The sequence below is a fragment of the Cnephaeus nilssonii genome (assembly GCF_951640355.1).
Source record: "Cnephaeus nilssonii genome assembly, chromosome: 1".
In the NCBI taxonomy this organism is placed as follows: Eukaryota; Metazoa; Chordata; class Mammalia; order Chiroptera; family Vespertilionidae; genus Cnephaeus; species Cnephaeus nilssonii.
The window spans coordinates 115,698,928-115,726,365 of NC_137072.1; the positions used below are offsets into that span (position 1 = coordinate 115,698,928).

At 62.5% G+C, this 27,438-nt stretch overlaps 2 protein-coding genes and 1 long non-coding RNA gene across 4 annotated transcripts in view; 2 read left to right on the forward strand and 1 right to left on the reverse strand.

The window, feature by feature from the left end:
- Positions 1-11: 11 nt before the first annotated feature.
- On the reverse strand, positions 12-6,334 carry GRPEL1 (GrpE like 1, mitochondrial). The gene is made up of 4 exons (XM_079795825.1): positions 6,196-6,334; positions 3,952-4,114; positions 2,802-2,883; positions 12-1,737 (listed from the first exon to the last, which is right to left on the reverse strand). The coding sequence occupies exons 1-4, from the start codon at positions 6,294-6,296 to the stop codon at positions 1,391-1,393; spliced, it is 693 nt and encodes a 230-aa protein (XP_079651951.1). The 5' UTR covers positions 6,297-6,334; the 3' UTR covers positions 12-1,390.
- A 297-nt stretch (positions 6,335-6,631) lies between these two features.
- LOC307100173 lies at positions 6,632-10,093 on the forward strand. 2 transcript variants are annotated; one of them, XR_013813586.1, is made up of 3 exons: positions 6,632-7,027; positions 9,440-9,592; positions 9,779-10,093. It is a non-coding gene; the product is annotated as an uncharacterized lncRNA (long non-coding RNA). The 2 variants fall into 2 exon arrangements; XR_013813587.1 differs by having other exon boundaries at positions 9,443-9,592.
- A 13,741-nt stretch (positions 10,094-23,834) lies between these two features.
- Positions 23,835-27,438, forward strand: part of SORCS2 (sortilin related VPS10 domain containing receptor 2) — a 153,209-nt gene continuing 149,605 nt past the window's right edge. The window contains exon 1 of the mRNA XM_079770893.1: positions 23,835-24,084. The gene's annotated coding sequence lies outside the window, so the exon portion shown is untranslated. The remainder of the gene's footprint in view (positions 24,085-27,438) is intronic.

Below are 27,438 nucleotides of genomic sequence, written 5' to 3' on the forward strand. Positions count from 1 at the left end.
CCCTGAACGGGAACCGATGGCTGGGGCTAGTGAGCTGGGTGCCCGCATGGCTTTCAGCAGTCGTAGCTCTGCACAGGGAGGGCGGGCGGACACTCACAGGAGTGATCTGAAATGACTCCTGCGCAGCCTCTTTCCCAGCGAGTGCAGGAGGGGGAGGGAGGCACTCACAGCCGAGGACCGGCGGAGCTGCGGCTCCGTCCCGGTTCATCAGCACGAGGCGGGCGGCCTTTAGTTCTGGGATATGTCTTACAATTGAAGGAGAGTTTGAAATTGTATGTATTGCAATTTTAATTATGGGAACAGTACATCTTCAAAATTATCAGCCAAGTAAAATTGCCCTGTTTTCTCCGCACCCCTTAGGCCAAGGCAGTGGCGGCTGTTTTTCGTTCCTAACAGACACGGCCGGTCCTGTGGCGAGTCCCAGGCCAGCTTCCGCAGGCTGTCCTGCTGTGGGTCCCGAGTGTGTGGTCCCGTCATGGTCCTCAGGCAGACACGTCCGCCCGGAGCAGGCCAGTCCCACGCCGGCCTGCAGTGCCCTGATGGAAGCCAAGTCACGCTCTCCTTAGTAAGGATCGCCACCAAGGGACACAAGAGACTTATCAGAAAGTAGGAAAATAAACATCGGGGCTTTAATCCTCAAATAAAATTTAAACACTAAACAACATTTAAAATTTACCAAGCATGCAGCCCTCGGGTTTTGAGAAAGACCATCTTACTAGGGACATACCTTCAGGTCATTAGTACCTAGCTGAATATAAGAGAAACATTTCTACACGTACTTGAACAAAACAGGACGAGAGTAACTGATTTCGTCAAACCCGTCTTATTCTAGGTGGGGAGAATCGTTAAGGTACCTCCAAAGAAAAGCCAGGAGTCGGTCACTTAGCAGCTAGATGGTGATTACAGGTGGACGCACTATGTCCTCCACCAAGCACACAAGTTTCCTGAGCCAGAACCAAGTTAAACTGCCTTTCCTCCCCTGAATGAGGTGCAGAGGGCCGAGGACTGCTGAGCTCGCACGGACAGCGAGAAGCAGAAGGCGCACAGGGCAGGTGGCGTGGCCCGCTAGCCAAACAGACAATTCCCGGAGACCTTTTATTCATTGTAAATACTCTGGTGTCATCAGACTTTGAGCAGATGTAGCATTATTCACGAAACCCGAGGGCCCAGTGGTGTCTGCTCTGTAAGCATGTGAACTATTAAACGTGTATTGAAAATCAATAAACAGGCTCCCAAATTAGAGTCCGGTAACAGCTGAGCAATGGGCCCAATTTCCTGTTAGCCGCTGGTTACTAAAGCTTTCCAACAAGGTTTGGAGTATTCACAGACGAACCAGCCCTTTAAGAGTTACAGCCAGTGATTACCCACAACCCACGGAGCCTGAGAGAAGCTACGCTTCCTTCACCACCCCCACCAGGGCGGGCCGCAGGGTGCGCCCGTGCAGCTTGTAGCCCACTTTGTTGACCAGCGCCACCGTGCCCGGCTCCTTCCCCTCCACCGGCGTGTGGAACAAGGCCTCGTGCTCGTAGGGGTCGAACTTGGCGCCCACGGGGTCCAGCCTGAGCAGGCCGTGCTTGGTGAACACCTTCTGGATCTGGACCTCGGTCATGACCAGCCCCTCGTAGAGGCTCTTCAGGTGCGGGTTGTCCTCTGTGACCTCCTCTTTGGGAACGCTCTGTGTGGCCTTCTCCAGGATGTCTGCGACCTCCAACAAGTCCTTGCAGAAGCCCTGGATGCCTGAACAGAGTCCAAGAAGAACATTTGCATTCCACCCGTGTCAACTGAGTGGGCTACTCAAAACTAACCTCAATGGCCCGACTGAGAGAGAAATACGAACCCCCAAAGCCTTTTCTGGGTTTGGACAAGAGCTAATTAGGTGTGGAGACTGGCAGCTGAAAATGTGCAGAACCACCCCCTCAGCCCTGCTCCAGCCCCGGAGAAACCGCCTGCTCCCGCAGAGCGCCCCGCCCCCGCCCGCCCAGCAGCAGACAGCACGGGGCCTGGGGCACATCCCGGTCAGCCTCGCTGGGTCTCAGCCCTTCAGTTGTAAAGCGGGACGATCGTGCCTCCCAGTGACGGGAGGAGGACCGACAGAGTCACGTATGCCTCGAGTGCCTGGGACACTACGTGTATTCAATGTTGGCAGCTACTGGGCACTGTTGGGTAAGAGTTACCAAGACTTCGCCTTCATCTAGCAGAAGACAGAACGTCAGAAAGGTCACTCAAACTTCAAGGCAGCGTATTACACAATTTTTGTGGTTTCAAAGAAAAGGTTCAGATGCCGACTGGAAGGCATGGCGAGAGCACCCACACTGGCGCCTGCTTCCACCACGGCCCCGCCCCGCAGGAACCGACGGCGGCCTCGGGCTAATGAGCACAGTGAGTGGGAGCGCAGGGCCCACCGCTAGCTTTGTGATGAGTGGCCGGTCACGGAGCCTCAATGGTCTCAACTGTAAAGTGGAAGGACAGGGACAGATACTCAAAGGTGACAACAGCACCTGAGGAGATCTTAAGTGGTACAACGTGGTTGCTGGTGATGCCAAGGAAACGACACCAGAGAGGTTGACCTGCCAGGATGACCCGCAGGTCCACACCGAGGCTCCATGTGGAGCGAGGAAGCCTCCTGCTTACGACTCAAAGTGCCAGTCACAACTCCAAGTTTCTCCTTAAAGGGGGCAGGGGGAGAGGACAACCAGCAGGCTCCCCCCTGGCTGACCTCGCTGTGTGATACATACGTACACACCCCCCTGCCCTCCGTTCCCCTATTTCCCAGATCAATATCAAACAATGATAAAAGTTACCATATAACTTTGCCTCCTCCACCAATTTTTGGGTCCTCTGCCGCAAGTTCTCAGTATCTGCCAAAGCTCGCTTATATTTTTCCTAAAAAATGAAAAAGGAAACTTTACATGAATAAAGCATAGAACAAATTCATAGGAAAGCAAATCTGACATAACAAACCGCAAGTCAAAATACAAATGACATCTATTATCATGTCTGAGACTTTGGACTACAGACAGTGCAGCTCAACGTAGAAATGAGTCACACCCGTGTCACCTTCCAGCAAGCGGGGAGTCCGATGTCAAGGTGACAGATACTATGTGGCCCCCCGGCCATCCTTACTCAGCAGACAGCTGAGGGAAGAGAAAGGAAAACGGCTTTCTCGGGGCCCTGACGGCCTCATCACCCAAGGAAGGGCCATTCACTTCCTTAACAAGTTTCCCACTTAAGGGGAGCCCAGCAGCCCCATAAGCCTGGCGGACCCTTACTGCGTGTAAGCATCTGAATTGTGGGATCGTCCTCATGTCGCACCACTTGACTGTAATCTCACATTTTGCCCCGATCAATTTTTAAAGTGGACTAGATTACTCTGGGGAGTGGGGGAGCGACTACAACCCCGTTTCCAGTCTTCATTCAGGCAATTCCAGTGCAATGGTCAAGAGCAAGGTCTCCAAGGCTCAAACCCCGGCTCTGCACTCAGCAGCCAGGCGACCTTAGGAAGTTTACTTAACTTTCCTGTGCCTCAGTTTCCTCGTCTGTAAACAGGGATCTTAGCAATTGACTTCCTGGGGCCTGCGAGGATCAATATACATAAAGGCGCTGGAACAGTGTCAGCACCCACGTGTCCGGTATTACCATTCTTAAATCCTGAAGGAACTGACTATGCACCCACCTTACTGCCGAGTTCACAAACCGCTGCCCACCCTCACACCCAGCTTAAACAGCCATGCTGGTGTTCCTTGTATGTAAAGACCAACTGAAATCTTAGCTCAGTGCAATCTACGTAGCACGTAACGATGAGTCTCATGGCAGAGCCAGAGCCGTGCAGGACTTGGGTTCCAGTCCCTCCTTCAGCAGGAGCATGCTGCAGGCCCCAGCGTAGTCCTGGGACGAACTATGAACTCGCCTGGCGCTCAACCGACCATCTTCCCTAAGAGCCTGCGGCCTTACCATAGTGTCCTTCAGCTGCTCCTCTAACTTGGCCTTCTCCTCCATGAGCGTCTTCTCTGCACAGGGAGTGTCCGTCTTCTGGTCAGTCTGACCCACGTCCTCTTCCAAGTTCTGGCCACTGTTCTTCTGCTTTGCAGCTGTGCACAGCAGCCGAGGAGTGGGCCTGGGGAAGTGCATGCAAGGCAGAGGTAGGATCTTTCAGTCTGAGGTAACGTCAGACTATTTGCTATTGACTTGCTGGGGGAGAAAGGGTTTACCTTGCACATGATGTATAGAAACTATTGGTAGACAACCCTCTGCAGCTAGTACGGACGTGTCCCAGGCTACCTGCCAGCCTCCTCTCCTGTCCCCCTGAGCTGTGTCCTCCAGGCCCCCCCGAGTACTGGTGGGCAGCTATTAGCAGACGTGAGGCCCAGAGCTGATGCTGACCACAAAGGTGAAGGGGCAGACATCCTGCCACAGGGCACTCATGTCACGCAAAGGAGGTATCTATACGCAAGGAACTATAATTTTGGGTTTAAACGTGATAAAAGGGGAGGCTCTGGAAGGCTGCGCATAGACTATTTCTTAGCTTTGGAGAATGGAAAAATGAAAGGCTTCATGCAGAGGGACCTTGAAGGACAGCTAAGAGTTACAGGTAAGGCTGGCCGGGTGGCTCAGTGGGTTGGAGCGTCGTTCCATACACCGAGAGGTGGCAGGTTTGACCCCCAGATTCCCAGCCTGGTGGGGCACATATGGGAGGCAACCAATCGATGTTTCTCTCTCTCTCTCCCCCCCTGCCTCTCTAAAGTTAAATTAAAAGTTACACATAAAGAGTCGGAGTGGACCGCAGACCCACTTCAGGAAGAGGGAACTGCTTGGCCAAGGCATGGGGGATGCACCGGGGAAAAACAACTCTGAGACGAATCCTGGAGGTAGAGGTGACTTAACATGATCCAGTCTGGTCCCCACGTCCAAAAGGTTAAGCAATTAAGCCCAAGGTCACAAAGCCACGAGTAAATGACAGAACAGTCTTAAAACCCAGATCTCTTCACCAGGACCCGAGGGTCCCATCTGAGGAGGAGCTACATTCCACTTTCTTCCCAGAACAGAGGACAGCCTCAGTGAACAGGAAAGCTGTCAGTGCAGCCTGCAGGGATGGGCAGTTGCTCCCAATCTGCAGCAGTGCAAGAAATGCCACCCAAACACGGCCGCCTCGTGTAACATCAGACCGAAACCCTGTGCGCGGTCCTGGGCGGAGAGAGAAATGAAGGGCCCATTCGTCTGCTCGCGGGGGGGGGGGGGGGGGGGGGGGGGGAGCAATACCTTCTTACTGTCTTTTTATTTCTGTGACTTAAAAAAACGAATAGTCCTAAAATGGAGCGTGCTGCTGTGAAACCTGTTTTATTTTCTAGGTGTTCTGCCCTCTGGGCGTGAGGGTCACAGCCCTCTGCTTCCCTGCCCGTGGTGCTGCCAGCAGGGGGCTGGGTAGCAGGAGATGCTGAGAGGGAAACTGAGTCTCCGAGAGTTCAGCTGCCCCAAGGGATCTGAGTGCAATTCAGCTCTCCTGACTCCCCGGTTTGAGCCTCTTTTCACAGAAATTAATGCCGACTGGTCAGGCCTTTCCGGGCAACTAATTCCAGATACAAGGCCACAAACAACCTGAGCAAAAGCCTTTCACTCAGGTGCTCCAGGTGGGCCACTGCTCTTTTGTTCGCACGTTTTGTTTACATCATTTGTCGGGGTAGCAATCGCCTCAAACCCCTTTCATCATCTGTGACCCTCGCCGGGCTCCCCGTGCAGGGGGCCGGGTTTGCGGGCCCAGCTCTGGGGACCCGCACTGTGAAGTCACTGCTGTCTAAACGCCAAACTCGTCACGGCGGGTCGGGCTCCGCTGCACTTCTGACCTCAGACTCCGAAAGGCGGAGGTGGAGCGGGAACACGGGCCGCGTGGAAAATGCCCGTGGACTGCTGACCCGAACCCTGGTTCCAGAAAACTTTCCGCCCACGGGGGCCCAGCCCTGCGGTCCCGGCGGCCCCGAGGCCGAGGCTGCCTGTGCCCGGGCGCGCGCACGTGGGCTGTCCACGGGCCCGGGGACGCTGCGGGCTCAGCGCGGGCCTCGGGCACACGGGGCGCACCGTCCCTTCCACACCCCAGGCCCGCGCGGGCGTCCGCAGCCCACGACGGCCCGTCCCCGGACCAGACTCGGGCAGGACGGCACCGAGGGCCGCGCCCTTCAGCCCAGGGCCGCCGGCGCCCCTTACCTAAGAGAGAACGCCAAAGCCGGGAGGCTGCGCCGCACCAACCTCACGCACCGAGCCGCCATGACTGCCACCCGCGCCGGCACTGCGCACGCACCGGGCATGCGCGGGGGCCGCTGGCCCGCCCCCTCTGGGGCCAAGCAACTCGCGCAGACTCTGTGCCTCCTACTTTCTTTCAGCCAATTCGCGACCGTCTTTCTCCTGATGGACGGACAAGAGTCACCAATAGTCGTGGGTCACGGTGGGTGGGCGGGGTCGGAGGGCTTCCCAAGCCCCAGGACGAGGGGAAAGTTGAAGGAAACAGTGGGAGGAGACCCTCCGCGGGCGGGGCGTGGTCAAGGGAAACACCAATGAGGAGGAAGCTTGGGGGGGGCGGGAAAGGGGCGCCGGAAGTGCGCACGTTGGGGGCGCTCGTGGTTCTTGGGCCCGTTTTCCGCACCAGCACCCCGTTTCGCTCTTTGCTCTTGGAGACAGTTTGGGGGCGGGGCGGGCGTTTGGCCTCTTTCCCTACAGCCCGGCTCCTGGCGCCCAGTGTCGATGCAATGCAGGGGGGAGAAAGGATTTTCCTTGCACGTGACGTATAGAAACTATACCAGCGCCCCAGTGCACCTGCAGGCCCGTCTGAAAGAGCGGGTTAGGAGGCTCCACCCCCTCACGCTGTTGCTCGGTGGTGGCGAAGGAGAAGGAGCGAGTCGTGGTTAGAGCACGCCATCGCTATCTGTGTTTCATTAAAAATTACAGCAACAACAACAACAACAACAAATCAACAACAAAATAACAAAAACCCAGGAAGCAAATGTGACAGAACGTGAACGGGGTTGATGTTGGATGACGGGTACGTGTTGGTTTTCTTTGCACTTTTCTATCACCTTCAGTTTCCTTGGAATAAAACAAAACAGAACGAAATAAGAACAGCACCTAGGAAAAGTGGAGACACAGCTAAAGCTCACAATGCAGCTGTCATCGATGTGAAAGGTCAGTGCCCCTGTCCACCGGCCGCCCCTCCAGGAGGCCCCGGAGCTCTGGCCTGGCTCCTGCTCAGTACTGCCTGGCCTGCAGTCCTCTGCGAGATCCGAGGGCTGGAGCCGTGGTCTCCCCAAGATCCGAGGGCTGGAGCCTGTGGTCTCCCCAGGATCCGAGGGCTGGAGCCTGTGGTCTCCCCAGGATCCGAGGGCTGGAGCCTGTGGTCTCCCCAGGATCCGAGGGCTGGAGCCTGTGGTCTCCCCAGGATCCGAGGGCTGGAGCCTGTGGTCTCCCCAAGATCCGAGGGCTGGAGCCTGTGGTCTCCCCAAGATCCGAGGGCCGGAGCCTGTGGTTTCTTCCAAGTAGAGTGCTGCTGCTTGTCACATTTTTGAGGACCAGACCTCTATTCCTTCACTTTGCTCCCCCTTAAGTATTCATAACGTTGAATGAACACCTACTGCGTGCCGGGCAGGCCCTGTGCCACCTGTAGGAGAAGGCAAACAGCCAACCCAGAATTCAGGATGTTCTGTGGGAAACACCGGGTTGTTAATTAAGGGCACGGAGATAAAAGAGGAATTAGGACTGTTTGGGGATAAAAGCGCTTAAAGACATAATCGAATGGGATGTGTGGACCTTATTTGGATCATGATGCAACAAACCAACTAACAAAGATATTTTGTGAGCCCGTGGGGAAATGTGAAGATAAACAGTCTTAGATAGTAATGAGTTATTGCTACTTTTGTTAGGAAGAGATAGCTGATTACGAAAAAAATGTCCTAATCGTTTAGAGCAGGGGTCCTCAAACTTTTTAAACGGGGCCAGTTCACTGTCCCTCAGACCGTTGGAGGGCCAGCCTATAGTTTAAAAAAAACTATGAACAAATTCCTATGCACACTGCACATATCTTACTTTGAACTAAAAAAACAAAATGGCAGAAACACCCGGTGGGCCGGATAAATGTCCTCGGCGGGCCGTAGTTTGAGGATGCCTGGTTTAGAGGTAAAGTTGAAAGTAATTACAGTGAATTTCCACAGTGTCTGGAGTTTACTTTAAATATTCTAGTAAAAAACAAAAATGAGTATCGGAGAAACACAAGTGGCAAAATACTGATAGTGGTTCAGCTGGATGATGGATACTGTGGAGGTTTGTATATGTGAAATTTTCTGTATTAAAATTTAAAGCAATATGTCATGATTTTCATTGGCTGTGACCTTGGGCAAGTCACTTACTTGCTCTTAGCCTTAATGTGCCGACCTGTAAGACGGGGATCATTTTACTTATTGTGGGGTTGTGAAGAGATGCAAATATTCCTTTCCTAACTCTTGGGCTCCGAGGAAATCAGATGGGCGTCCTGCCCTAAGGAGCTCACGGTGGAAGCGGGGGAATTGACAGCCTGTGTCCCAAGACAGACCAGCACTGGGCACCCTGCCCCAGAGGCCTGCCTGTGCTGCCATCTCGTGGCCACATTGGGAACTGCTCCAAAGGGCGCTGGGGCGGGCGGAAGAGGTGTCATTTGCCACTGCTCTGGGGAGCCTGCTGGGGAGTCCTGAGGTCTAGAACGTGATCACCGCAGTGCAGGTCGTGTCCACGTGGAGATGAAGCTGCTGGTCTGGGAGTGTCCCATCCATGGACCCATCCATGGCTCCTTACATGCGCCAGCCAGCGGAACACCCTTCCAGCAACGGGGATGGGAGGCCTGGCCGAGGGGGCGCGTGAAGACCAAGCTAGACGGCACGTGGTGCCCCGACAAGGATGGGGCGGCGTGTAGCAAGCAGAGCGTGCTCCGGAGAAGGCCGTGCAGATGGCTCGACAGCATGTGGGCCGAGCAGCCGGGGCCAGGCTCGATGCCCTCCTGCCACCGCCCGCAGTGCGGCTGGCTGTCAGTCACCAGGTCTGCGACTTGCTCGAGGTCATGCACGTGGAGACAGGGAGAGCTTCTGTGTGTTTCCCCGGCTAATCGTAGCTTCCATGTGCCTGTCGGGGCTGAAGCTGGAATCCGTGTCCACCGACGGCTGCAGGCTGCACATCATCATCATCGGCCCTCAGTGGGGCATCACTTTCATCCTTCCTCAAACTCCAAAATAAGCAAATTGAAAAGCAAACGGACGCGGTACGATGGGCGTGGTAGACAGAACCCTGAAGCGGGGCCCGAGGTCCCACCCTCTCCAACACTGAGCTGGGCGCGGCTGCGGAGGGCTTGCAGATGCAGGGAGGGTCCCTTGACCTCGGTGGGGATTATCGGGCGGGCTGACCGTGGGCGCTAACAGCTGCGCGTGTCCTCCAGCAGGTGAAGTCCGAGCTGCGAGCACGGGGAGGACTCGGCTGTGACGGCTGGTTGGCAGGTGGGAGGTGAAGAGTCCCGGGTGGGCGCCGCTAGGAGCAGAGCGCGGCCCCCAGCGGGGACACAAGGACTCCACCAGCACCCCAGGAGCCCCAGGTAAGACCCCCCCCCCCCCAGCACCTGGGTCCTGTGAGCGCGAGGGAGAGCCCAGCCGCGCACCGGCCCGTGATCACCCTGTGAGGGCGGCGTTGCGTTCTCCGTCAGGTCAGCGCTCCTTTGGGTCTCAGGACCCAGATGGGTTAGCCGCCTCTCATTGTTGGCCCACTTTGTTTCTGGGTACAGGGGATGCCCCAGAACCCCCCCCCCCCCGCAGGAGAACAGGGTGCGGGAAGGGGGGGAGGCCTCCCTGGAAGAGGGACCTGGCAGCCCAGCAGCAGCGTCACCGCCACGCCGCCCTGGGCACGGGCTCCGGAGCGAAAGGGTGCGCTTGGTAAGAGAATGCCACCGAGGGGCCACGGACGGTCAAGCTGAAGTCACTTTGCACAGAGCCCAGCCAGCTGCCCGGGAATGCTGTTACCCCCCCCCCACCCCCCCCACCGCAGCAGGTCTGAGCTCTGTGCCCGGGCGCACCGGGCGGGCCCATAGCCTCCCAAGGGGGCGGGCCAGGCTTTGGAGGTGCCAGGGGCCCTTCCGTGCAGGGGGCGGGCCCATAGCCTCCCGAGGGGGTGGGCCGGGCTTTGGAGGTGCCAGGGGCCCTTCCGTGCAGGGGGCGGACCCATAGCCTCCCGAGGGGGTGGGCCGGGCTTTGGAGGTGCCAGGGGCCCTTCCGTGCAGGGGGCGGACCCATAGCCTCCCGAGGGGGTGGGCCGGGCTTTGGAGGTGCCAGGGGCCCTTCCGTGCAGGGGGCGGGCCCATAGCCTCCCGAGGGGGTGGGCCGGGCTTTGGAGGTGCCAGGGGCCCTTCCGTGCAGGGGGCGGGCCCATAGCCTCCCGAGGGGGTGGGCTGGGCTTTGGAGGTGCCAGGGGCCCTTCCGTGCAGAGGGCGGGCCCAACGGGAAAGCCTTGCTCCTGGGCGAACCGCTGGCGTAACAGCGGCCAGCACTCAGCTCACAGCAGCATTTCCTGTTGGAGCAGCTCTTTGTGGTAAATACCCCCCCCCCCCCATTTATGGGTAAGTTTCCTGGGGCGACACGGTTGGAGGGCGATGACGGGTTTGAGCCGCCTCTCCTGTTGTGTGAGTGAAATCTCCTCGGGGTGTCTCTGCCCCTCAGTAACCGCGCAGCCCTCTTTCCCGGAGCCCCGTTTCTCATCTGTGAACGGGCCGGCTCACAGGGCTGGGCACCGCACCATGAGAAGGTGAGCAGGGGCCGGGGCCCCCTCCTCCGGGCTGGGCTGGGCAGGACACCCCGGAGCAGGGCGGGCCTAGATGGCACAAGGGCACCTCCTCGCGGTTCGGGAGGCGGGGGTCCCAGCGGAGGGGCCGCCTGGCCGGGTGCTGGTGGGGTTCTCTCCTGGGGTGAGGAGGGCGCCGTTTTGCTGTGGGGTCTTCCTTTCTTATAAGGACGCTCATGGCATCATGGGGCCACCCTCGTGCCCTCATCCAGGCCTGATCACCCCCAGAGGCCCCTCCTCCACATGCCCCCCGGGGTTAGGGCTTCCACGTGTGAATTTGGGGGTTCAGACATTTAGCCCATAGCAGCCCGACTTCCTTTCCAGCTCAGCACCAGATGGAGCCCTGGGCGCCCAGGCTGACCGCATTCCTTGCCTTCTAGTGGGACAGTGACCGGATCCCATCAGCACCCTTCCCGCCCCGCAGGGGCCAGTGTGAGCCCAGGGCCGGAGTGCGCACCCCAGGCTGGCTGCGGAGGCCTCAGCGAACTTGGAGCCCTGAGCCCGCTCGCGGAGTCCCCCCCCCCACGTAAGGGAAACCTTCGGCTCCCGCACACGCCCGCTCGGTGCGGGGACAGCGCCACGCTTGCTGCTCAGCGGCTGACGATGGGGCAGTGGGCGGGAGAGGCTGCAAAGGTGGGCGTCGGTGGGGCATGAGGCACAGCCTGGTGGGTGGGGGCCCTGTGCTGAGACAGGTGCGGGGAGGGGACAGAGCCCATGTCTGACCCGCGCAGGCCAAGCCCTCCGTTCATCCCGGGCCCCCACACATGCCCAGTCGCTGCCCTGCTGCTTTGGGGGTGCAGGAACCTCACTTCTGTTCCCCCAGCCCACCCGTCTGCTTCCTTTCCCAAATAGGTTTCAAGCTCCGCCTAGGTCCCCGGCCCTGCCCCAGGCGCTGGGACGGTGGGGACAGGGAGGGGGGGTGGGGGGGGAGGGGGGGGCGGGGGAGGATGCCACAAACGCTCTGAGTGCGAGCAGGTTGCGTGGTTCTAGGAGCTGCAGGGCTGTGGGGAAGGGAGGGGGGTGGGTGGGCGCCTGGGGGCCTCACAGAGCGCCTCCGAGCTGGGCCACGATGGCGGGGGCGGGAGGGGGGGGGGACTCCAGGGGAGCACAGGCCGTGAGAACGAAGGCGGCAGGAGGCCGGACCACACGCGGCTTCCGCCTTCTCTCTGGGAAAAGCAGGACCGTGAGCTCTTACACGCGCGGCTTCCCTGGGTAGTTCTCGCTCCGCACAGCTCACCACCCAACAGGCGCGGCTGGAGGGAAGTGAGGACGCTGCGCCGGAGCGGGCTGCCCGGTGACGCACCGGACACGTGAGACGGGGACTGCAGGGCAGGGCCTACGTTTTAGAGCAAGTGCATCCCAAACGCAGGCTGAAACCGCATGTTTTCAAGAGGAAAGAGCATCTTCCATCCGGGCCTCGGGGCTGTGTTCACCGGCCCTTCCTTCCCGCAGCTCCTCTCCGCTGCCCTTTGGGGGCGAGTCGGGAGACTCCTCGGGTCCGTCCATGGGTCTGTCCAGGCTTGCAAAGACCCCGTTTGCCTGAGGCTTTGCCCTCTGGTTCCTCACTCTGCTGTTAGCGTGTTTTCTCCTCTTTCTGGAAAAGGCCTTTCCTGCTCTAAGCCCCCTTCAGTGCTCGGTGAAGATGCCGCCGCCTCCATGAAGCCTTCCTGGCCAGGCAGCCTTTCCCTGCTCCCCGTTCTCGCAGGGTGAGGGGCAGGCAGTGGATTGGACTTACACAGCCCAGGGCTCAAGTCCAGGCCCCGCCAGCTGTGGGGGCCTGAGCAAGCCCCCCCGCACCCCAGGCCTCACTCGGGGGCGAGGGCAGTGCTTACTTAGGGGGTGACAGAATCGAGCAACAGCTACCCCGAGACCTGGCCTCGCAGGGAGCCGGAGCTGTCGCTTCCCCAGCACTGTCCCGGTTTCCACAGGAGCCTCGTGCTGTGCAGCCCCATGCAGGCTGCTCACCGCCGCCCACCGCCGCCCGCCGCCCAGAGCTTCCCTGGCGTCCCCTCGCTGCGGCCCCCACACAGCAGTGCAGCTGCGGGGCGGCCTCCCCACCGGGTCCAAGGTCTGACCCGAACCCCGACCCCGGCAGAGGTCGCCCTTCCGCCCTCAGTCGCCCTTGGTGACTACAGGGTGGGCCTGGGTATCACCTGCTTGTGGAACCTGAACAAAGGCCAGACGCACGGAGGCAGATTGCTGGGGGGGGGGGGGGGGGGAGTGAGGGAGTGGAGAGGTTGGTCAAAGGGCAGGACCGCTCAGCTGAGACGAGTAAGGGCTGAGGAGCTAACAGGCACCAGGAGGCTGCGGTTGATAACACTGTTGTGTAATCGGAATTTGCTAGGAGACTCCCATTGAAATGTTCCTAGCCCGGGCCGTCCACCTGCCTGTCTTGGTCAGCGGCTGCGCACCGCCTCGATAGCTGCCCCCGCCCCCCCGCGCCCCGCAGAAAGCTGCTTGGACCCAGAGGGGCTGGTGGACCGTGGGGGCCAGGCGTTGAGTGACAGGCCCTGGGAGACAGGCTGCAGTCAATCTGAGTCCACACAGGGCCTGCTTTGAAATCCAAATTCTGACTAAACAGAAAATGAACATGCATTTCCTAATTCGTTATTCTCGCTAACCGCTGTCTGCCGGGCGGGCGGGGCTGCAGGCCTGTCTCCCTGTCCCCCCTCCCTGCCAGGGTCCCCCCCTCGGGCCCCCGCTGAAGGTGAATGGGGACTTCTGAGATCATGCCCCGAGCCGCACCTCAGTGTGGCCTGCCGTTCGGAGCAGCCGAGGCCTGGCCTTTGGACCCGGAGTGGCTCTGGGAAGAAGGGAGGACGTGACCATCAGCCGGCCTGGCAGTGGAGGGTCTCGGACCCCGTCTCAGGGTTGGCACGGTGTGCCCCGCCCTCCGGTGCTGCTTCTTACCGCCAAGGGGCGGGGCTGTGCCAGGTCTCCACCCCAGCCCCGCCCCCTCTTCCCCACCCAGCCCCTCGCAGACCAGCCCTGCCTCGCTCCCTGTTGCCTGAGGGCACTAGGCCTGGGCCTTGGGCATCAGACCCTGGCTCAGTGCATTAGCTGATCGCCTTGGGCAAGCTTCTTAGCCTCTCTGCCTCAGTTTCCCCATCTGTCCATGGGGGTAAGAACACCCACCTCACGGGCATGTTTGAGGGCCAGGTGAGTGAACGTATGTACGAGGCATGACCACTGGCCCAGCCCCCCGAGCTGGGGGATTTGGGCTGAACCTGGGCGTGCACCCTCCCCACGGGCCTGCGTCCTGAGCCCAGGGGCGGCGGCCCGCCTGGCTCTGAGAGCTGCCCTGGACCCGGGTGCGAGTCCCAGCCTTTTCCTCACGACTGGCTGCGCGTCTGTTGCCGCTGTGAGGTCATGTGGGTGCACCTGGCAGGCTCTGTGGGTACTCTGGGCTCCGGGAAGCGGGTCTTCTGTCCCCCACTGCGTGCCAGTGCCCACCCAATGCCAGGCACTTAGTAGTGCTTATGTGGAGGGAGAGGAAGTCGGGGTCATTTCTCAGAAGCCTCTCTTGTTGAGCCTCCCCTGCCCACAGCGGGTCAGGAACCAGCCACGTGCCCGCACACAGGGTCTGGGCCGGGCCCCACACAGCTGGCACCTGGCTGCCTTCTGGGCCCAATGCTTGGACCCTGGCACGTGGGTACAAACCAGCTCCCCTCTGGCACAGGCAGAGTCCCCCCAAGGGAGGACCCGGACTTGGACCCGGACTTGGCAGTGAGGGTGCCCGGGGCAGCTGGCCGGGCTGCCGGGAGTGATGGCCGACCGTCTGCCCCTGCCCCCTTCTCTGCCCGGCGCCTCCTGCGGCCCCAGCCTTTATTTACGGGGCCTTGAGGGCTCAGAAACCCTTTCTGGATGCGGCTCCATTATCAGCCTCTGACGCCGATTGGCCTCATCCCCCTCCGCCCTCCCGCCTCCCCGCGCGGCCGTCACCTCCCACCTTCCTTGTCCAGCCTTCCCAGGGAGCAGGCTCCACCTGCGCAGTCCCCACATCACCTCCGTCCCCCGCGGTCCTGCAGAGAGGGCAGGCGGGGCAGGTGGGCACGCCATCACCGGCAGAAGCAGAGGGTGCGGGCCGCCTGAGCCTGCACACAGCGCTGGGAGCTGGGGGTGCTGGGGTTCAAGCCGGGAGCTGGGGTGCTGGGATTTGAACCCGGTGCTGGGGTTTGAGCCGGGAGCTGGGGTGCTGGGGTTTGAACCCGGTGCTGGGGTTTGAGCCGGGAGCTGGGGTGCTGGGGTTTGAACCCGGTGCTGGGGTTTGAGCCGGGAGCTGGGGGTGCTGGGGTTTGAGCCGGGAGCTGGGGTGCTGGGGTTTGAACCCGGTGCTGGGGTTTGAGCCGGGAGCTGGGGTGCTGGGGTTTGAACCCGGTGCTGGGGTTTGAGCCGGGAGCTGGGGGTGCTGGGGTTTGAGCTGGGAGCTGGGGGTGCTGGGGTGCTGGGGTTTGAGCCGGAGCTGGGGTGCTGGGGTTTGAGCCGGGAGCTGGGGTGCTGGGGTTTGAACCGGGAGCTGGTGCTGGGGTTCGAACCGGGCAGCCTGGCTCCCCGCTCCCTCGGTGCTCGCAGCGTCATGACTAGAGAGGCCCGGGAGGGACCGGAGGGCGGGGCCGGCACATTGTCCTTGTAGCCAAACGGGAACGTGAAGTCAAACACGTCTGATCGGGTGCTGCTGGGAACCCCGCTTACACGAGGGAGCAGCTGGGCGTCACGTGACTCGCTCACCGTCCCCAGCCGGTGAGGGGCGCTGGGCCCAGCTGTCTCCTGCCCGGGGTGGGGGGGGGGGTGTGCCCGGTCCCCCAGCGGAGGCGGCGGGTGCGGGTGCCCCACGCAGTGCGGTCCCGGGCTCCCCGCACTCAGCCTGCAGGCGGCGCTGCCCTGCTGCAGGGGCTGCTGGGAAAGCGCTTCATTGGGGGGAGGGGGGGTGTCCCGAGGCCCCCCACGTCGTCGTGGCTGCAGACCGGACGCCTCGCCAGGCTGAGCAAGGGCCAAGCTCGAACCTCAGGGAAAAGGGGTGTTAGCGTGGGCCGCCGACGAGGCGCTGCGGCGGGAGGGGCTCCCCACAGGCCGCGCTGCTCGCAGTTCCGGGCGCCCAGCCCGGGGCCAGGTGCAGGCGGACGGCCCGGAGCCTCCTCCGGCCTCGGAGGCGGCGCCTTCCCCGCCCTTCGCCCTCCCCGCTCCGACGGGCCCCGCGGGGCCGCTCCCGCTCCGCAGGGTCCCGGTGTCCCAGGCCCCGCCCCAATGCCGTCCCCGCCAGCGGGGGCTTCCTGGGTGACCCCGGGGCCTGTCCGCGGAGAGGGGAGACCTGGCTTCCTCCCGCACCTCACGTTTGCCATCTGCCCCCGCCCCCCGCCCGGCTCTCGGCTCTCGGCTCCCAGGGGCCGGCGTCCCGTGCTGCCCCGAGCTGACGCCTCCCCGGGACGGCTGTTCTGGGCGCCGACGGGGGGCTGCCGCTCGAGCGCTTTTAGGGTCAACACATCTCCAGGGCTTGTCACCAGCGTCTGACCCTGCAGCGCCGGCCCTCTTCCCTCTCAGACCTGCGGGGGCTTCGCCGGGTCCGGGGAGCCAGCCGTCCTGCCGGCGGAGGGCTGTGCCTGCGGGGGCCGGGGGTCCGTCCCGCGGGGGCCGGGGGTTCCGTGGCTGACCCTACCCTGCGTGGGACTGGGACGCTGAGGTGCCCACGGAAGCTGTTTAAGAGTCGGGTTCAGAGCATTAAGCAGTCACAGTCACCAGTTCACACCGCTGTGTGCCCGTCTCCGCCAGAACTCCTCTGGCAAAGCGACCCCTGTCCCCTGAACAACCCGGTCTCCCCCCCCCCCCCCCCCCTGCACCGCCCTGCAGTCTCCGTCCCTGAGTTTCAGCCACTCGGGGACCCCACGCCAGGGCCCACAGGACACTTGCCTTTCTGAGACCGGCTCCATGCCGTCTGCTATTTCCAGAGGAGGCCCCGCTCACAGGCTCCGGGCTGGGGCCTGGACACCTCTTCCTGGGGGACACAGGCCCACTCACTGCCGACCTCAGCCCCCTAGACCGGCCTCAGGGTCCGGAGGGGTGGGGGCCACGGGCACCCGGGAATCAGGCCAAGGGGAGGAGGTGTGCCCTGTGGGTGGGGCGGCAGGAGGATGGGGGGTGGTGGGGGTGGGGGGGTGGGGGGCCGCCAGGAGAGGCAGCCCCGGGAGGCCGCTGCAGCTCCAACAGCCACCCCGACCCCTTGAATGCACACCCGGCCGAGCCTCCCCCCTAGATGGAATGGGGTGCCCTGGGAGTGCCCACCTCACAGGGCGCTGCCAGGCCGACGAGGGTGAGGGAGGAACGCGGCGACATGGGGACCTTCCGCTCCTCCACTGTCACTTCGCCACTGCCCACGGCCGGCAGGGCCCGCGCAGGCACACGCAGGGGCTGGGCTGCAGGGATGACTGGGGAGCCAGAGGCCACCGCTTTCTCGTTGAAAACCAGCCTTATTGAGGCACAACTGACACCCCCGATCCCCGTTTTAACGCTCTTCCGCACGCCGTTCTTAACTCCCCGGCCAGCAAGCCGTCCGTCCTGGGGCGAAGCCTGTCGGAGGGAGGGGGGGCACGCCAGCACCTGGCATTTCCAGGTCTGCCTGGCCGTCCCTTTCCCGTGCGCACGCACGTGGCCCTGGGGGCAGCGGGGAGCCTGTGGCTCTGGCATCCCCAGACGCACACGGCCCTTCCACACAGCCCCCAGGGCCACCATTTCCACGGACAGTGCTGCGGGGCGCGGGGCCCCCCGTCCCGATTGTGTGACCGCCCTTCACGGGGCCATGCAGCTGTGGTCCTCACCCATCCATCCACCCACCCACCTACCCACCCACCCATCCATCCATCCATCCATCCACCCACCCACCCATTCACCCATCCATCCACCCACCCATCCATCCATCCATCCATCCACCCACCCACCCATCCATCATCCATCAATTCATCCATCCATCCATTTACCCATTTATCCACCATCGATCCATCCAACCAAACACCCATCCATCCACTGTCCATCTACCTACTCACCCATCGATCTTCCATCTACCCTCTTACCCATCCATCACCCATTCATCTATCCACCCATCAATTTATTTATTATCATTCATCCATGTATATATCCATTCACCCACCCACCCATCTCCTCATCCATCCATCCATCCATCCATCCATCCATCCATCCAACCACCCCCTCAATACTTGTTAAGTGCCTCCTATGTGCCCAGAACTGTGCTGGGCCCTGAGAATAAGTGGAGGACAAAAAGTGACACAGCCCCAGAGCCATGACCCTTGTAGGCTCAGGGGACACGAGCCTCAGGAAAGGGCCTTGCAGACCCACCCTGGGCTCGCTGTTCGCCTGGATTACGGCGTCCCTTCCCGGGAAGGCAGTAAGCTTTAGTTACCCTCCGAGCTGGAATCCCTAAAGCCATGATTTTCAACCCAAATTTTATTTGTGGGAAAAAGTAAGTGTGCAGAGCATTTACATTAAAAAAATCCGTTTCATATTCAGTAGTTTGGTAGCCAAAAAGTGTGATTTCTGAGATGAATCTTAAAGGCCAGAAGCCCGAGAGTTCTCTTTCAAAGTGTTTATTAGAATGGAAGGCTTTGTGCCTCGCCTGCAGCTCCATCATCTCTCCGAGGGGCCTGGCCTTGCAGAGCGCGGGCGGGGCAGCGGTCCCCAAGCCCTGCCAACTGCTTTTGGCTGCCTGAGCCACGCGAGGAGCCATATGGAAGCCGAGAAATCAGGGAAGAGTCTGCCTGCCTGGTCTGCATGACAACAAGTAATCGGATATTTGAAAACAAGAGATTTGGACTCAATCTCGAGTCATCCTCTGGGAATTCCGAAACACCTCCTCAGAGGCACGTGTGGTGTCGCCATTTTATCTCTTCCTTCGAATCCACCCCCCCCCCCCCCCCCCCCGCACCGAGCGATCCCACTCAACAGCCCCGCCCAAATCTCCGGCGCAGGCCCTGCACTCTCCTGTTCTCCAGTTCCAAAGGCCAAGCCTCCCTGCCCACGTGCCGGTGCCGGGCGGGGCTGGCCACGTGTCCTCGTGCCCTGCACTTGCCAGCCTCCTGTGCAGGGAGGTGGAGGCCGTGACTGGGGCTCTGGCCAATGGGATGTGGGCAATGGCGTGAACCCGGGCCTGACCCCTGCAGCACATCCTGTGTGGTTCTCCCCTCTCCTGCCACGTGACCTTGGAGGCCATGCCTGCCCCACGCAGAGCTGCCAGCGGAGAGGGCACCTGACCTGCAGTGACTTTGTGGCTGCGTGGACACAGGATTCCCAGGTTGGGGTGCTCAGCCTAGCCTGATACTTCGTCCAGGAGGCCCCAACACCTGCAGGCAACACCTGAGCTGAACACCTGCTCTGTCACAGGCATCCCCTCCGAAAAAGGGCCTCATTGTCCCCAGATAATTCTATCTCTCTCTCCCCTGCCCAGTCAGACTGGGGACCCTCCTGTGCTCCTCCTCTGCACCCCACCCCACTGCTCTTGTCCAGGCCTGGCATCGCTCACATGGACACAGCCCCCCTCCCCGCTCCTGCTGGTCTCCTTGTCTCTCTCCCAAACCCGGATTTCAGACGCTGCTAGAGAGAGATTAAAAATGGCAGCAGACTAGGAGGATGCTGTACGGACATGCTCCCAGGAACAAGCTGGAATTACAACTGAAATACGGAAAGGCTTCCTGAATAATCAATGGAAAACTCGCAGGAGAGAACCCTGATACCCAAGGACCGAAGGTGGAGACCGCATTGAACTGGTAGGAGGGGCGGAGGCTCGAAAGGGCTGGCCGGGCGCCCACAGACGGCAACTGAAGTCCCGGAGAGATATCTCAGCTGTGGGGGGTGCCATGGAGAACTCTGAGATCTAATCCCCAAGCTGGGCCCCCCAGCAGAGAGCACCAAACTGAGGAGGGTACCCACATAACATCTGGCTGTGAAAACCAGTGGGGTGCTGTCTGCCAGGGAGTGGCAGCTGAAAGTTGGGGCACCCTCTTAAAGGGCCAACACACAAAAATTCCCTGTGGAGCCACCCACCTTGTGCCCTGGCAGAGGGCAGGTGAAGTGGACTGGAGCTGTGAGAGCAGAACCCAGGACTGGGGACTTGGGGGATAGAGCTCAGAAGGCAGACACCCCAAGTTTCCTGGGCTGAGTCATTCCCTCAGGCAGTGGAGGACATCTCTCCCACATAGACATCTGCCTTGCCTGGGGGGAAGACAGTCGACACACCCTATTGGAAAACACCTTGCCCTGAGGCCACTTAGAGATTAAATGTAACAATTAGCCTCCAGGCAGAAGCAACTGCCCCACCCTGTTGATAAAACTCTCACCACGCCTGAGGATGATTGCCTGGGGGGTAATTCAAATCAGAATCCTATCAGTCTGTAGGCAGAGGCGGTCTCTGGAGGCTTTGAGTCTATGCCTGATCCAATGAGTCAGAAACAGCCTTTAACACTGACCTGCACTAGAGATTGAGAGGATCCATCTAATACAGCGGTCGCCAGCCTTTCGGAACTTATGGACCACCAGTGGTCCTCGGACCACCAGGTGGTGACCGCTGAGCTAATACATAGTCACAAACCCAAACAGATGCTGCTAGATCCACTTTCTGAAACTCCACTGACCACGTTGCTCCTTTTCTTGGAAACCTGACCTCAGAAGGGACACACCTGTAGCCTGTGGGCCTCAGAGCCGCTGACCATCCTGCATGTCCTGGTCATTTGCCACTCCCTGCCACCCCCTGCGTGAGTCCCTGCCACTGCTGCCAGCGCGGGCGGAACGGACTCTGCCCTGCACTCAGCACCTCTCCACAATCGCCGTGCTCACCGGGCGTCATCGCTGTGAGCAGCAGGAGGAGCCCCTGGGTCAGAAAGCTGGGGGTGGGGGGTGGGGGGTGAGGGTGGAATAAATGAAAGGCAACCTGGCGTTTAAACTGCGGAGCTTGGCAGTCCTTGATGTGCAACTGCCATGGGCCCTCGGAAAGGACGGCAGCCTCGGTGGCGCTTCCCAACGTGACACCTTCCCGGAGGGCGCCCCAGGGACTCCTGCTCCTTTTACAGACGGGGAAACTGAGGCCTGAGCACACAGCAAGCAAGCGGCCAGGTGACAGCATTGGAAACGCAGGACTGTGGGAATGCAGTGTGCTTGCTGGGGCGGTGACGTGCTGCGGGGGGGTGGGGGGTGGGCACCTCCCGGCAGGGCCACCTCACCCCACCCAGCATCTGTGGGACTCACGGCTCAGCTTGGGGCCTCAGCACTCCCCAGTGCTCCCCTGGCTGCAGGTCTCAGGGGTCCCTTGGAGTTTAGGAGGGGTGTGCCTGTGGGGAAGGAGGGGAAGGGAAGGGCGAGGGCGTGCTCCCAGGAGGGAGAGCCCGCAGCTGGGTCCTCTGCGCTGAGGGTGTTCATTGCTCTGCTGCAGGAGGGAGGCTGAGGGGAGGTCCCAGGGGAGGGTCTCAATAGACTACCCATCAGCCTCCAGGCGCTCTCTCAGGGCCAGGTCTCCACTGATTGGCGGCGCCAGGGCAGGGGTCATCGGTCAATGCAGAGGCAGCTGTGGCCACTTGTCTGGTTTTGCTGCTCCCCTGGGCCTGGAGCTGAAATGCCGCTGAGGCCTGGATGCTGTCCGGGGGGGGGGGGGGGGAGGGGGGAGTCGGGTCTAAACCCTGTGGCCAGCCACATGCCAGGGAGGAAAGGCCCCTTAGCGCCAGTCCTTGTTTTCCCAGTTCTGCCCGACGCTAGGCCCGGGCTTGGCTTCTCCCGGGGACTCAGCTCTCTGCGAAGCGAGTCTGTCAGGAGCTGCCGTCCACACGAGGGCAGGTGCCTCCCGAGCACAGGGAACCTATCCGTCTCCTTCGTCACTCTGTCCCGTGCCCAGCGGCGCGTGAGCTGAGTGGTCTTGGGGGGGTGGTCACAGGTCTCTGAGCTTCGCCTTCAGAGAAGGACACGCAGTCCCGCCCCCTGAGCGCCTGGCACCCTCGTTAGGAGAGAGCACCTGTGAGGTGTAACCGCCTGCACCCCAGGTCTGGCCCCCCGTTTGTCAGGGGCCTCAACCCGGTTACGGATGCTGTGGCCTCAGTCTGAGCCTGGGTGGTGGTGATGTGCGTGTCCTGCAGGGCTGGCCCTGCCCTCAGATGACAAGCACTGGGGGGTGGGGGTGGGGGGGAGCGGGGTAGGGGTAGATGGGAGGAAAGAGCGCCACCTGGGGGCCAGAAAACGGCTGGAATCTGGCGAGGACATGCCTGGCCGATGACTGGGCACTCACCTGCCTGAGTCTGTTTCCTGTCAGTAAAATGGGGACAGTCGCACCCACCCCGCAGCCTGGGGTGAGAATTAACTAGACAACCTGTACCCTCAGCCCCTCAAGAGCAGGGCCCGTCTTCTTCTCCAGGAGGCACCCAGCCCCGAGGGAGGTGCCCAGCGCATAGTAGGTGCTCAGTAACTTGGCACTGTCAAGTTTTCCTGAGGACGGTGCTTCCAAGCCTCCCTTCATCACAACAAAACCAACGCAGGAGGAGACTTAGCGGCCTCACAGCTGGGGAGAGGGCGGGCCCGTTGCGGATTTGTCTGCTCTGGGACATCTGTCCCGCCAGCCCAGCCAGTCTGCTTGTCTGCAGGGAGCCCCTCTCTAGCTCCCCTCCCTGCCTGCCCCCCTCCCTCAGCCCTGCACTGACCCCTTTCTGACCTCTGCTCCCCGGCGGGCCAGGTGTCCCCACAGCTGCCGCTCCCTCCCTCTCCTGAGCCGCAGATTTAGAACCTGCAGGCGGGGAGCTTCCACCTGACACTGTGGAGGGTGCATTGCAAAGGGCCGCCCTCAGACGCCGGGCCCAACCCGCCAGCCCTCCCGCCCGCCCGCCCCACAGCGCTGGGCGCAGCAGGAGCCCTGGCCACTGTTCTCGGATGTGATTTCTGCTGAGGGGGGCTGGGGGGCAAACAAACAGGAGAGAGGGCCCGGGGGAGAGGACGCAGAGCTCTGGCTCCTGAATTTTCCTCTGAGGCCAGGCCAACAGGGGCACAGGGTGGGTCCTGGGAGACGGGGAGATGACACTGGACTCTGTCTAAAGGCCGGGTGACCATGGGGGGGGGGGGGCTCTGTCCTGGATGAGACCCCGCCCCCACCCTCTCCCTCTGGACACTCCCTCTACCCAGTGTCTGTCCTTGTGCCCAGGGCTGCCCCTTGGCCCCTGGCGTTGGGACGTAAAGCCACAGGAGCGGCTGCGGAGGAGCAGGCTGTGCGGGCAGCCCCGGCCTCTGCGGCGCCCTCCCACCTTCCCGCCCGAGTTCTGTCTGCACCTGCAGCTCACCCGAGGCCCGCAGACCCCCCCACCGCCCACACCGCCCACACTGTGCCCAGGCCGGGCCTCTGGGTGATTTTATCCACAAACCTGTCCATTGGGTGTGGTCTGTCTCCCTCATCTGTCAGCTCCGGGGCTGGCAACTGGCTGGCTCCCCGCCCGCACCCCAGCGGCGCTCGGAACCCGCAGGAGGAGAGGGCGGAGGGAGGGGAGGGCGGGGGAAGGAGGCCGGCTCCGGGGTCTGGCGGGCGGGGCGGCGCCCGGACCTCCGGCGGCCGGAGCTTCGGGCGCTCGCTCGGCGGGCGCGGGCCGGCCGGCAGGGGGCGGTGCGCCCTCGGCTGCGCGCGGGCGGCGGGGAGCGGCGGTCCCTCCTCCCGCGCCCGCCCCTCGCCGCTCCTTTCTCTGCTTTCTCGCTCGCGCTCCCCCGCGCCCTCGGCTCTCGCGGCAGCGCTCTCCCTCGTCCCAGCCGCCCCGCCGCCACCCCTCTGCGACCATGGCGCCCCGGGGGCCCCCGCGCACCCCGAGGGGCCCCGGCCCGGCCGCCGGAGCTCCGAGACCCGAGGCGCCGCCGCCGCCGCCGCTGCCGCGCTCCCCGCGCTCACGGCCGCTCCTGCTGCTGCTGCTGCTGCTGCTGCCGCCGGTCGCCTGCGGGGCGGCGCGGCGCTTCCCCGAGCCCGGGCGCCGGGGTCCCCCCGTCCAGCTGACCCGGTCCCCGCCGAGCCCTCTCGCGGGGCGAGCGCTGCCCGGTGGCGGCGCGGAGCCCGGCGACCCGCGTCCCGCTGCAGGTCCCGGCGAGGACGGAGCCCCCGCCGCGGGCCAGGGGCGCTGGGTGCGGGCGGCGCCGGGAACCGGAGCGACTTCGCGGGCGCAAGCCTCGCTCACCAGCTCGTCGTTCGTGCTCAAGGGGGACGCGACGCACAACCAGGCGATGGTGCACTGGACGGGCGAGAACAGCAGCGTAAGTGACCTCTGCGCGCCCGGGGTCCCCGCGCCGACACCTGGGAGCCCCACTTCCGGGCCGCCCGGCGGTCACCGGGGTGTTCGCAGCTACTTGGGGACGCGATCGATCATAGGCTCCCCTACTGGCCTCTGGCCACCGGTTACTTGGGGAGGGGAGCCCCTGTCCACAGATTTCTGGGGTCCTGGGCCACCTCGGGGCGCCCCCAGGCCCTGTAGGGTCATCCCCAACTCGGTGTTGAGCCTCCATCGCCGTCAGCCTCCACCTCTCCGCGCAGCGGTGCGTCCTGGGGTTTTGGCTCCAGGACCTTCTCCGCCAGGTCAGCCTGGGACCTGCTCATGGCACCTCTGCGGGCGCCGGGACTTACCCGGTCAGCTTGGTACCCGGTTCTGGGGCCACCCCTCTCCCCGGTTACCCTTGAGGTCCTGCCATGGGATGCACTTGGATGCCCAGGGACCTGGGGACCCACTGGGTTGGTGCCATCCCTTGCTCTGTACCTGCGTCTGCAAACGCCCCCCCCCCCCCCCCCCCCCCCCCCCCGTGAGCCCTGCCACGTTGGCCTCTCCATCTGGAAGTTCAGCAGACACTCCTTCACCCCTTCCCCACGGCCACTCCTGCCGGGGTCCCCGTGCTCCTTCCACCAGCTCCGGATCCTGCCCCGTCCTTTTTGGAGTTGCGTCTCAGGACTTGGGGATACCCTGGTATTCTTCCCGGGGGCTGCCGTCCCTCCCCGCTGGGGAGCTGACTGATGGTCACTCTGGAGTCCCCTCCAGGCAGCCCTGGGGGTCAGTACAGTTTGGAGAGGAGGGTGGTGCCGGGAGGTGGCAGCTGTGTGTGTGCACATGTGTGTGCGTGTGTGCATGTGTGTGTGTGCATGTGTGCGTGTGTGCATGTGTGTATGGCTGGTTGTATGGGGAGGGGACGTGGCAATCTCTGCTCGCTGCTGTTCACGGGGTCTCCCCAGTGGCTGACGTTCAACTCTCATCCTTGACCACTGCTCCCCGAAGTTCTGAGGAGGCCGCCCAGGGTGGGACCCTGCGTGCTTTGGGGGTGGGGGGGTGGGCCACCCGCCTGGGTGCTTCCCTCTCCAGGAAAGGGCTATAACCCCAGCTAGGTGGCCCTCCCCCCCCCACCCGCTGGGCTCCCCCTTGGTGAGGGCTCTGCTGGGGGCAGTGGATGAACATGTTGGGGGCACCGGATGGGCCTGACTGCTCGAGCGCCGGGCCCTGCTGTACCCCCCCCCCCCGCCGCCCCCGCCTCCCCCGCCTCCCCCGCCTGCGGGGGCTGCCTGCGTGGACTCCCAGTCTCTGGTTTTGGCCATCCCTGACGTTTCCAGCCGGACTAGAACCCCTGACTTCCTGGGCCCACTGGGCAGCAGGGCAGCCGGGTGCTGAGGGGGCTTTACGGAGGGGGGCAGGCACCCCCTCCCCACCTGCACCGTGAGAAGGGTCCCCGGCTGGCCGTGCGGGGGCCCAGCCCTCCGCCCCCCAGGGCTGGAGGACAAGCCGTGCATGCTGGGCTGTGATTTCCCGGTGAGCGGTGACCAGGCCAGGACTCCAAAGGACAAATAACCCGGAGGCTGTGCTGTGGGGCGACAGCTCATCCCCCCCCAAGGGTGTGGGCCCTGCGGCTTCCTGCAGTCCCTTCGCCACTTGAGCTTCAAGGAGGGAAGGGGGTGAAAGAGGGGGGAGAGAGACACCAAGGGGTGCCCCGAGGTGGGCCCAGGGCCTCAGGACTCCCTGGCACCTAGCGCCCCCGCCCCCCCCTTCTGAGCAGGGAGCCTGAGAGAGTGAGGAGGGGGCTGCGCCCATGGGGCTGGGGTACAGGGGTGCCGGGAAGGGGCGTCCAGGGACCCAGGAGTCCCCTGAAGAACAGACCCTCTGTGGCTTGGGGAGAAGTGACGCTGAGTCTCAGCGGGGAACGGGCAGGACCGGGAGCCGGAACCGCGTGTGCAGCCATTGTCCTAACTGTTTCCCCGCTGCTCCCCCCCCCCCCCCCCCCCGGGCCACGGGGTCCTCTGCCCCCTTCTCAGCGGCAGCCTCCGCCCAACCTGGGCTCCGCGCCTGGCGCCACCTCGCCTGAGAGCACCGGCTCCCAAAGCTGCAGCCCGCGTTTGCGGAGCGGAATCTCCTAACGTTATTCCCCGTCTGCCCGGGTCCTGAGCCCGGGAAGCGCGCTCCGCAGACGGCTCCCGGGAGCCGGGCAGGGCTGCTTTACCGCGTCCGGCCTTGTTCAAACGTTAAAGAAGCATTTGGTGCGCGGGATGGACTTTCTAAGACGGTGTTTAGAGCACCCGCAGAGGGGACCCCAGAAAGGCCCGCGTGGCTGCAGCGCGAACCCCGGTGCGTTTCCCTCCACGGCGGCGCCCCCTCCGGGAGGCGTGGACGCTGCCTTTGTGGCCACGGTTAGCTGTAGGAGCAGGTGTCACGTGGGAAGTGGGTGTTTCACGGACGCCACCAGCGTGGCCTTCGGTGGGTCCCCGGGGGCAGGCGCAGAGGCTCCGGGCTGGGTCCTGCGCCGCCCTCGGGCAGAGAGGTGACGGGGAGGTGGACAGAGCGCTGGTCTCTGCCTCTGGGGTCGTGGCCTCAAGCTACCCCAGGGAGACTGCTGGGCCCGTCCCAATTTAACTGTTTCTGGGAAGTCACGTGCTGATTATGCTTACTTTACTATTTACTTATTTACTTATTTATTTTTACTGATTTCAGAGAGGAAGGGAGAGGGAGAGAGAGTCACTGATGGGCTGCCTCCTGCACGCTCCCCACTGGGGATTGAGCCCACAACCCATGCATGTGCCCTGCCCAGGAATGGAACCCGGGACCCTTCAGTCTGCTGGCCGACACTCTCTCTACCCACTGAGCCACACCGGCCAGGGCTATTCTTACTTTAAATACAGCTCACCTGCGCACACCCCCTGAGGGCACTTGGACTTTGACGGACTTGACAGTGAGCTTGCAGCCTGCAGCCGGGCCCAGCGGCTGGGCTTTGTGGCTGCTCATCAGGCGATCAGCCTCCCCCTCCCCCACCCCGGCCCGCATCTGCCCTGCGCTGCGTCCGCAGGGCTGGGAGGTCGAGGGGGTTGTGAGCAGAGACGATTCGGAGCCGATTATCCAAGGTCTCTTCTCCGGGGTCTGGGGATCCCAGAGAGCCAGGGCGCCGAGGGAGCACGGAGCCCCCGAAGGTGAGCAGGGGCCGTGACGCCTGCCAGGTGACCAGCCGAGGGCCACCAACACAAAGTGCCATAGACCGCGGGCTTTACAACAACCCCCCCCCCCCCCCGTCCTAGAGGCTGGGGTCCGGGACCAGGTGTGGGCCACGGGGTCGTCCCTGTGTGTGTGTCTGTGTCCTCATCGCCTT